This window comes from Glycine soja, chromosome 8 (genome assembly GCF_004193775.1).
Source record: "Glycine soja cultivar W05 chromosome 8, ASM419377v2, whole genome shotgun sequence".
NCBI classification, from domain to species: Eukaryota; Viridiplantae; Streptophyta; class Magnoliopsida; order Fabales; family Fabaceae; genus Glycine; species Glycine soja.
This window is the reverse complement of record NC_041009.1, coordinates 23015028-23025010: the sequence shown is the minus strand read 5'-3', so window position 1 is coordinate 23025010 and position 9983 is coordinate 23015028. Positions and strand designations below refer to the sequence as shown.

The following is a 9983-nucleotide window of genomic DNA, read 5'->3' as shown; positions in this document are numbered from 1 at the left end:
AAACTTAAAACCAATTTGAAAAAGTCAAAAACCTTTTGAAGAGTTGCATCTTTTGATTTATTTAGAAACAGTCACTGGTAATCGATTACCAAATCAGTGTAATCGATTACACAAGACTTTTATGTGAAAGGATGTGACTCTTCACATTTTAATTTGAATTTCAACGTTCAAAGGCACTGGTAATCGATTACCAAAACATTGTAATTGATTACAACTTTTTGAAATTAATTGGAACGTTGTAAATTCAATTTGAAAACTTTTTCAAAACAATTTTGCTACTGGTAATCGATTACAACAATCTGGTAATCGATTACCAGAGAGTAAAAACTCTTTGGTAAACATGTTTTGAGAAAAATCATGTGCTACTCAATTTTTGAGAAAAACTTTTTATACTAATCTTGATTAAGTCTTCTCTTGATTCTTGAATATTGATCTTGATTCTTGAGATCTTGAACCTTGAATCTTGATTCTTGACTCTTAACTTTCTTCTTGAGTCTTGAATTCTTCTTGATTCTATCTTAAACTCTTGAATTGTTCTTTGATTGACCTTTGAACTTTTTGTCATCACCTTTGTCATTATCTTTTGTTATCATCTTTGTTATCATCAAAACATCTTTGAATCGCTCTTGATTCATCATGAAGCTTTGCTTTTATATATATATATATACACACACGTGTGTGTTTGAAGTGGGTGGGCATTTTTTTAAAAAAATAAATAAAATATCAAATTAATAATTAAATTTCTGAATTAACAAGTGTAATAAAACTCCTAGCATGTGCATGCTAAGGCTAAAGTGCCAAACCCATATATTTTGAGAGGGACCAAAACCGAGGCTAAAGAAAATGCCTAGTATCTTTGTATTGATATCCTTATCCACAGCCAGAAAGTGAGGCCTCATTTTTTAATCAAATTTCATGCTAACCTACACACCTCAAACAGGTTTAAGACACATAACAGAGTGTTTAATTTAAGTATCAAAGAAAATTCAATAGCAAAATCAGTCATGCGACTGTTGCGTTCCGTTTTACCCATAATGCAGTACTCACGACTCACGAGTTAAACGAAAGCTCATAAATATCAATAGATATATATTGATTTTGGAAAATAAAAAAAAAGTTAGAAAACAAAATAAATGAAAAGAAATTATATCTGTAAGAAGTTAATTACATTAAATTCAATTTAAACAGTTAAAAGTGTTTAAGTAACAATTCACATCACCCATTAACTATTGCCAAATGCAAAATTAGATTAAAAAAAATAAGCGAAAGAAAATCTGAGGTTTGACAAGTTGTAGTGCAGTGCAATGATGAAGCAATAAGTTTGATTAGAAAAACAAAGAGAAAAAAATGGAATTACCGAATAATGCCCTTGTTCCAGAAAAAAAAGGGGAAAGATTAACGATCAGAAGTCAATTTGAACAATTTTCACTGTGCATGAATTGGATAATATATTACTATATTAATATTAAAAAATATTTATGTTCAAGAGAATATTACATTGCAGATCTTGATTCCTGGGCATAAACTTCTTTTTTTTTCTTATAGAAGAAAAAATACAGACTTGGGTGGCAAGTGGCAACTTTGTGTATAGCCCTACGTAAAAGAGGAGTTAACCTCAACATGATGTGCTGTGTCCACATACACATAAGCAAGTACCAACTAAGGATAAATTGTGATTACAAGGGCAGTGTTGAATTCAGATCGATCATGGTATTATACATGAAATAAATACATTGCGTTATGTAACAAATAGCCTAATTTACAAAGAATAGCAAGCAAAATCATGTTAGGAAAATGAGATTTACATCACAAGAAATGAATTGGCAGGTAGATGTCTGTCTGTGTTGAGGGAGTGAGTCATGTCACTCAAACGTTCCAAGGCCCAGTTTTATTTTGGGAGAACATAGTATTTGAGTTGTGATCCCTACTCCTCCAGCTACTCTGAGACTCATTGAAGAAACTGGAACTATCTTGGCTCCCAAAAGCCATCCTCCTAAACATTCTGATTTGTGCAGATTGCTGTGCAGAATCAAACACTGAACTCTGCCCCGGTTTCATTCCGTTATTGAGATCTGTAAACTCATCTAAGGAATCCAAAGCTCTCACCACCTGGGAGCCGGGAGGGAAGCAAAGCATGCACAATAAGTATCTTTAAAATCACAACAAATATATATGCTGCCCTGCATGGCATGCTCTAGTTCAGAGAATAGCATTACCTGACTCATGCGTGGTCTCTTCACCGACGAGTGGCGTACACAGGCTGCAGCAGCCTCAATCATCCGAAACATTTCATTTCTATCGTAGTTCTTTCCCAATCTTGGATCCACCAAAATTTCAAAGTCCTCATTGTCAAGTGCTTCAGTCAACAGAGGCCGAGCCTGGAAACAAGTATTCAAATTACTAAAATGAGCAATTTAAATTTTAATGTGCTTGGGATTCCATTCCCTTGGGATTCAAAGAAAACAAGGAAAAAAATGTGGTGTTTGGGGGTGCTCTGTTTATACATTTTAAATTCTCTGTTTCCACTGATAATCGCAATTACTTTGTTTTTATTTTGTTTCCGGTTTTCAGAATTTTTAAATGATGAAAACAAGATTTGTTGTTTTACAATATCTGAACCTACTAAGCCACGTCAAATAATAATACAGGAATCCTTCACTAAACTACTACTAATCAAACATATGTTAGGGGAAATTTGTGACTCACCCATTCAACCAGGCTCTCATCACCGATTGGTTGAGATGCATCTACCGGCTTCCGACCTGTAATTAGTTCCAACAGCACAACCCCAAAAGAATATACATCAGATTTTTCAGTAAGTTTCCCACTTGTCGCATATTCTGGTGCCATGTACCTGGCAATTCAGACCATTATTCCCATTAGGTATACTCAGAATAGGAACAGTTCATACTTGAGTGATATCAAAATCCAAAAGACTCTTAAGTTTCACATGTCAAAAAAGGGCATAAAAAAGGCATAATAGATCAAAGATCAATAAATAATATCCATACAAGATACAACTTCAGAGGAACAAAATTTAGATGATAGTCAGAAAACATAATAAAATTGAAGGGGTAATAATAGGATTCCATTAATAAACACTAAATTATGTGACTAAAGCTACATCATAGACAAAGAACCTACCCAAAGGTTCCCATTACACGTGTAGTTACATGTGTATTTGAATCTAATGCCAATTTTGCAAGCCCAAAGTCCGAAACCTGATGACCAAATCATACCAAAAAATAAGATGAAGTCGATAAACAAAATAATTGAAGACGCCAATGCAGCACAAGTTGGCATTTAAGCATGAATCAATTTACTAAACAGACTTCATAAAAAATTTTAAAATGTATTCCACATCAGAGGTACAGATTATAAAAGTAGCTTACTCGAGCTTCATAGTTGAGATCAAGCAGGATGTTTGATGACTTAATATCTCGATGAATAATGCGTGGATGGCCTGATAAATTAGTTAAAAAGAAATAAGAAGATAAACAGTGTAATATGCTATAAAAACCAAAAAGATAAAGTGTAAAAACATAAGTAATTCAATATGAATGTGCAATCAACAATAAATTCAATAATGCAATCATGTCTGTTGCTACTTTTTAGCATCTCAATTGTGGTTGCAAAATTTCTACAGATCCCAGTGTACTTAGTTTAAAGAAAAATATATATTTTAAAAGAATGCCTCCAAGCATAAACGGAACATGTAGTGCCATGGAAACAGCCTGTCTTCTGTGGATAATTATACACTTGAGTTGAGAATACTAAGAAAAAGAAGAAACTTACAGTCTTCATGCAAGTAAGCTATTCCACGAGCTGCACCAGCAGCAACCTTGACTCTAGTAGGCCAATCTAAAACTGGTCTATTTTCACCTGCGAAAATTTAAATTTACTGGTCATGTTTTAGATCAAATTTTAGATGAACTATAAAGTCCTTAAACCTAAAACATGGATTTATAACAATGATGGGAACTTACTGAACAACCTACTTGGATTGTAAATTCAAGTGCAACAATAATGGTGACAATAATGAATTCACGGCAAACAATAAATTATGTGTTTCTATTACCTTAGTGAATACTGATAAAATATATAGTCCATAATTTTTCAATATTCTTGAAGTTCACCACTGAAATATTAAAATTAAAAATAATTTAAAAAGAAGGGTCCAAATCATTTGTTATCAGACAAATAAATGATCTTTATTAATGATACTTCTTCCATGATTTATCAAAAGGAGATATCAAACATGTTTGTTGAACACCTGTTTGTTTGGCACAACCCTAGTACAACACACTAATGACACATCCAACACAAGTATGTGTCCATTTTATTTTGGCTCTAGCATGGTGGGATGCAGCATTGTCGCATAGACATGACATGGACATTTAAAAACAAATAAGCATAGCTCTGTTATAAAAAAATAAAAAATAAATATAAGGCAGGGGTGCTACTGTCAATCTAGTAAATTCTTTTGATTCAGCATGTAATTGTACATGGCTAGATCTACTTGGAGGGGTTCATTAAGATTTTTTTAAAGAAAATGTCAACAGAAATGATGATCCATGTTTTCTGGAAGGGGGTTACAAAATAAATAACAAATATTGGTACGTATGACATATATCAAGATTTTGTAAATGTTGAAGTTTATATATAAAATTATGATCAGACATTCACACCTCATTTTCCCCTCTCTAAAAAGGGATGTCAAACACTCATTCTCCTTTTAAAAATTGATAGGTGCCGGTCTCAGTGTATATGTTTTATAGCTTGTTTTGTAAATTGGTAATGAATTCATTATTTTTGTTTATTCAAATTATTTAATCAGAGATATCTATCTTACCATGGAGATGGTAGTGAAGAGTATCGTTGGGAACATAGTCATATACAAGCAATCTCTGATGCTCGGATATACAGTAACCAACCAAAGAAACCAGATGACGATGATGTACTCGGCTAATAATCTCAACTTCTGCCCTGAATTCACGTTCCCCTTGCCCACCACCAACTTTGAGCTGTTTCACAGCTACTTCTCTTCCATCTATGAGCAAACCTTTATAAACACAGCCAAATCCACCTTCTCCCAACAAATTTTGTGCTGAAAACCCATTTGTAGCTTGGATAAGTTCTTCATATGTGAACCATGATCTTGAACTACTTACTCCACCAGGCTCTGATGGAGAATATACAAAATCACTACCAGAACCACTACCTAAAAAGTTGGCTGGAGACTGCGACCTCAAGAATAATGTACCTAGAAGAGAATATCAATGTTTAAAATAATTATTCCAGTGTCCATTTACAGATAAGTTGTAGCTGATGGAGATTAATACATTGACATTGGACTTCTGGTTTTAATGAAAGTTTTAAGAACTAGAATTGCAGGACTTCTCTGATTCAATTTGAAGTATCCAGGAACCAAAATCCATTATATCTGAGATTATCTAATCCAAGTTTAAGCACTACTGGGAAAATCTTTGATATTTATCTCAATAACAAATTATCAAGGTTAACAACAAACAACATGCAAGAACCAGCAAGATTATATATTCCTAAATTCTAATAGTTGGTAGTACATAACATAATGGGATACCTGAGTTGTGGGATGAGGTAAATGGAGAAGCAGCAGCATAACCACCTCTTGATCCTGTTCCCTTCTTCTTTTTCTTCTGTACAAACCACACGGCCATAACAAGGCTGAGGACAGTAAAACCAACTACAATTCCAATAGCCACAGATCCTCCAGTGCTCAACCCTCCTGAATGTGAAGGTGTGTTGTTTGAAGACATACTGTTAGTACCATCATTAGTTGGTCTAGCAGTGGGTTTTTCAGTTGGAAGAGACGGCAGCGACACCGTGGGACCCTGGGCAGCTGTTGTATTAGTTGGAGGGTCAGGCAAAGTAGCTGGAGGTGAAGATCCTGAAGTGTCTGAAGGCAATGTGGATGGTGGGTGAACATCAGAGGAAGGAGGTTTAGGAGGACTTTCAGAAACTGATGGAGGGGATGCATGTGAAGGAGTAGTTTTTGGTGGACTCTGTTTCTGTGGAGGAGTACTAGTGGATGGTGGCCTTGGAACATTGGCTGGAGGAGGAGGAGACGGCGAAACCGGTCGAGAAGGAGGTGGAATTGTTGTGGGAGGTGATTGAGGAGGAGGGGAACCATCTGGTGGAGATGGTGGAGACAAATTTGGAAGGGAAGGTGGAGTTTCAGCTGGAGGAGGGGCAGTGGTAGCTGGTGGTGAGGGGGGAGATGCTGGTGGCAATGGTGGTGGAGAATCTGGTGGTGAAGGAGGGGGCAGAGTTGGTGGTGGAGAGAGTGATATGGAAGGAGGAGGGGTTACAGGCACTGCCTGAGGAGGAGAAGGAGGAGAAGGAGGTGGAGCTGAAGGTGATGAAGGAGCAGGGGAATTGGGTGTTTGTGTTTGATTAGGCTGAGGAGAATTGGGAGGTGACGGTGATTTGGATGAATTTGTTGGAGAAGATGAAGAAGGTGGTGGTGATAAAATACCACCAAGTGCAGGAGGCACTGCAACAGGGGAAGCATTTGGGGAAGGGTTTGTTGAAGTCATCACTGCACAAATCTTCCCTCAAGAACAAAATGTACTAGTTAAAATTAAAAACTTCCATCTCCACTTCTTTGATGAAACCACTCACTAAACACTCCAATTTCCAATCTCTTCCCAGAATCAAACATCATCACAACACCCCAGATCAAGCATCAACTTAACATTTTTCAGATCAAACATTCCACAAGCAATGCTCAATTCCCTAAAACAACACAACCACCAAGACAAACCCAATTCCTTAAAAAAGTATACCTTAACTTTGGCAAAGAGCAAAAAGTCAATACCCACAAACTACTTTCAAGAAAGCTAATACTAATTTTGTAGGGTACAACACCTGACAAAAACCAAATTCAGTGGGGGAAAAGAAACCCAGCTCATGCAAACAAAACCTTTTTGCAAATCAAGGAACATCTAATCTTCAAGCATTATTATGACCCAGATTTGGCATTGGCTCATTGTTCTAACACACTGGAGAAGCCAAAATGCATCATACCCAGATCTCCAAAACTCGCCAATGAACTAAACATGCAACCTTCAGCAAAAAGGGTGTTTGCATGTACAAAAGAAAGGAAGGTTGAGCAGAACTCCACAGGAAAAAGCTGATTTTGCGGAATATGACAATAGTGGCACACACAGAACAGCACACACCACAATATGTGCAAAGGAGAACGTGGAGACGACTTTCAGAATAGGCACTGTTTCACACTCTCTCTCTCTCTCTCTCTCTCTCTCTCTCTTTGTGACAGTCCTTCTTCTCACTCACATGCACTGGCAATGGCAAAAGGTCGTGTCCCAATTGAAAATTGGGGACAAACAATCATTCAACATATGGTTTAATTTTTGTTTTTACTTTTTTTTTTTAATTCGAGGTACGAATGTGGTTCTGATTTTTTTTTTTTCACTTTGTCAATTATTTTTTGTTGAGAAAAAATCCCACTAACAAGATGATTTGAGTATACTTTTTTTAAAATAAATTGGAGTAGTAAGTTTTATTTATGATTTTATAAATTTTTTAAAAATTAACCAATAATAAAATATGTTTAAAAGTGTCTTATTAGTATTTTTTTTCTATTGATTGTTAATTTGCTGACATGAAAAGTATTAATTCATTAATACACTCTTTCTGGTTTTATAATACACCTTTTAGTAGTATTAATTAATAATTATTAGAAATTAAACGAGAACGGGTGTGAGTCATTAAATAAAAAATAAAAGTTAAAAGCTCGTTATTTCTAAGAGGATCTATCATACATATTTATTTAGATGGATTATTTATGATAATGGTATGAAGTTTTATAATTTCACTTAAATTTAATTTATATTTGAAAAGATATTTAAGTTATTATTTAATTTTTTTATTAGCTGAAAAACTCATTTACTGGTTTGGCAAATAAATTTCTTTTAGTAACCTTTCAATGGCTTTTAATATTTTTTAAAATACTATTTGAAGTAATATTTTTTTAAAATACTAATTTTTATATTTTCTTTTAAATAGTGTTTTAAAAAACACTAAAAGTTACATAGAAACTAATAATAGAAATTTATTCATAAAATAATCAAATGAATTTTTTAACTTAACTGAAATGTCTTATCAAACATAATTAACATAATTGTAATTTTAAATATTTTTCATAAAATTTATTTTAATATTAAGATTGTTGGTGTATATGATTAATTTAATTTTGTAGGTCCTATAATACTTAAAAAATATTTTATTTATTGTATAACTTTATTAAGTAATTATTATTTATACAAATAACGGTGGCTATATAAATAATGTCAAATTATGGTTCCAGTGAAAAAAATTAAATAATTCATGTAAGAATTCTCGTTGAAGATTCTCTACCAGTGTGTGGTTTCCTTTTTTGGGCGAAATTTCCCATTTATCAGTTGTGAATTCCTATTTTCAGTATTTTTAAAGATTCTTTGCTATTTTGGTTAAATATTTCGTGACATTCTATTCCTCTTATCTCTTTGATTTTTTTCACTTTGTTGGTTCTAAAGAATAATATTTTGTCGTCAGCAGAAATCGCCATGTCTCTTTTGATGGCTTAAATTTTTTTTAAGAGTATCTCAAAAAGTTTTTGTGTATAATCATAAACAAATTAAGAATAATAATGGAGATATGCAGAACAGAATCAAGGGCCAATTGGTTAGCTATTAGCTTGAGTACTTGTAGTCAATTAGGAGTTTAATTATCAATCAGTTACAACAGCTTATTATTCTCTGTTATAAGTACAATCACTGTGTAATTTTGCATAGTGAATTTTCTTGATGACAAGAGTTTTATTTCTTTCTCTGATCACAGCTCTCCAAGTTTTCTTTTATTCGGGTCAATCCCTACTCCAATTTCCCATTGAAGTCTGATTCCTAAGAAACTAATTCTTAATTATATTTTTTTTATTATAATTGCAACTTTATCATTTATAATTTACCCCCAAAAAACCCATTTGATAAAAGAATACTTTTGGCATTTTAATTCATTTTCAAAAGAAGTTGTTTCTTTTTCTTTTTTTAATTATAAGGTGAGTACATCGTCATCCTCACTCCCATGCAACCAAATAAAATTTCGGAAATAAGTGAATTAAAGTAAATTACAATAAGCAGTACTCTACTCTACAATAATAATAATAAAAAAAGACTATTACAAAAATGATTTTATTATAGTTGGAGAGTAGTGGCATAGAGAATGTTGCACTGATTGGCTGTGATTGTGAGTTATGGTCGGCATTAAATATAAAAGTCTAGTAAGTGAAGAAGAAGCAAAGCAAGAGCATTAGTTGGAATAGTCAGAGGTTGATTCTAACTTCTATTTATTCTATTATTGTATTCGATTCTTGGATCTCATTCTTGCCATTGTCATCATAGTTCTCAAAATCACAAATGCAATGACATCAAGTTGTCCAATCAGTGTTGTTTATAGGCACATAATTCTTCAAAGCAAAGTTTACAGTTTGTTGAGCTAGTATATTTTAATTAGATGGCTTGTTTGCTTGCTGTCCCATTAAAAAATATAATGCTTTACTTGCTCTCTTTGCCAACTTTTCAAAATATGTAAAGAAAAAAAAATCAAAGAAAGAAAAGCATTAATAACGTGTTTGATATTTCGTCAATAAGAATCACTAAACACGTAAATGAAAAAGTAATAAGTAATACTACACACTTAAATAAAGTTACTGATTTAACGAGTTTATTTATCACTTAAAAAATTATATATCCAACGGATCAAGAGAGAGGGAAATTCTCCATTATTGGATTAAAATTAGAATAAGAAAAGAAACTTTCTTCTCCCTCATTTTAACGTTGTGGAAAAGCTGGGCAAATTTTGCCCCTCCCTGTCACATAGAATTGATATCAAGAAAGTGAAAAGATTAGAGATGTGAGTTTTAGAAAGAATCAGATCATTAA

At 33.4% G+C, this 9983-nt stretch overlaps 1 protein-coding gene across 2 annotated transcripts; it reads right to left on the bottom strand.

Annotated features, from left to right (window-relative positions):
• Positions 1-1435: 1435 nt before the first annotated feature.
• Positions 1436-7359, bottom strand: LOC114422800 (proline-rich receptor-like protein kinase PERK8). Of its 2 annotated transcripts, XM_028389334.1 has the most exons (9): positions 6910-7359; positions 5603-6777; positions 4853-5263; positions 3796-3882; positions 3393-3463; positions 3145-3221; positions 2707-2854; positions 2217-2378; positions 1436-2109 (listed from the first exon to the last, which is right to left on the bottom strand). In XM_028389334.1, exons 2-9 carry the CDS (start codon positions 6576-6578, stop codon positions 1867-1869), a joined length of 2175 nt encoding a protein of 724 aa, XP_028245135.1. In that variant the 5' UTR covers positions 6579-6777; positions 6910-7359; the 3' UTR covers positions 1436-1866. The 2 variants fall into 2 exon arrangements, with proteins under 2 accessions (XP_028245135.1, XP_028245134.1); XM_028389333.1 differs by having other exon boundaries at positions 5603-7359.
• Positions 7360-9983: the final 2624 nt, after the last annotated feature.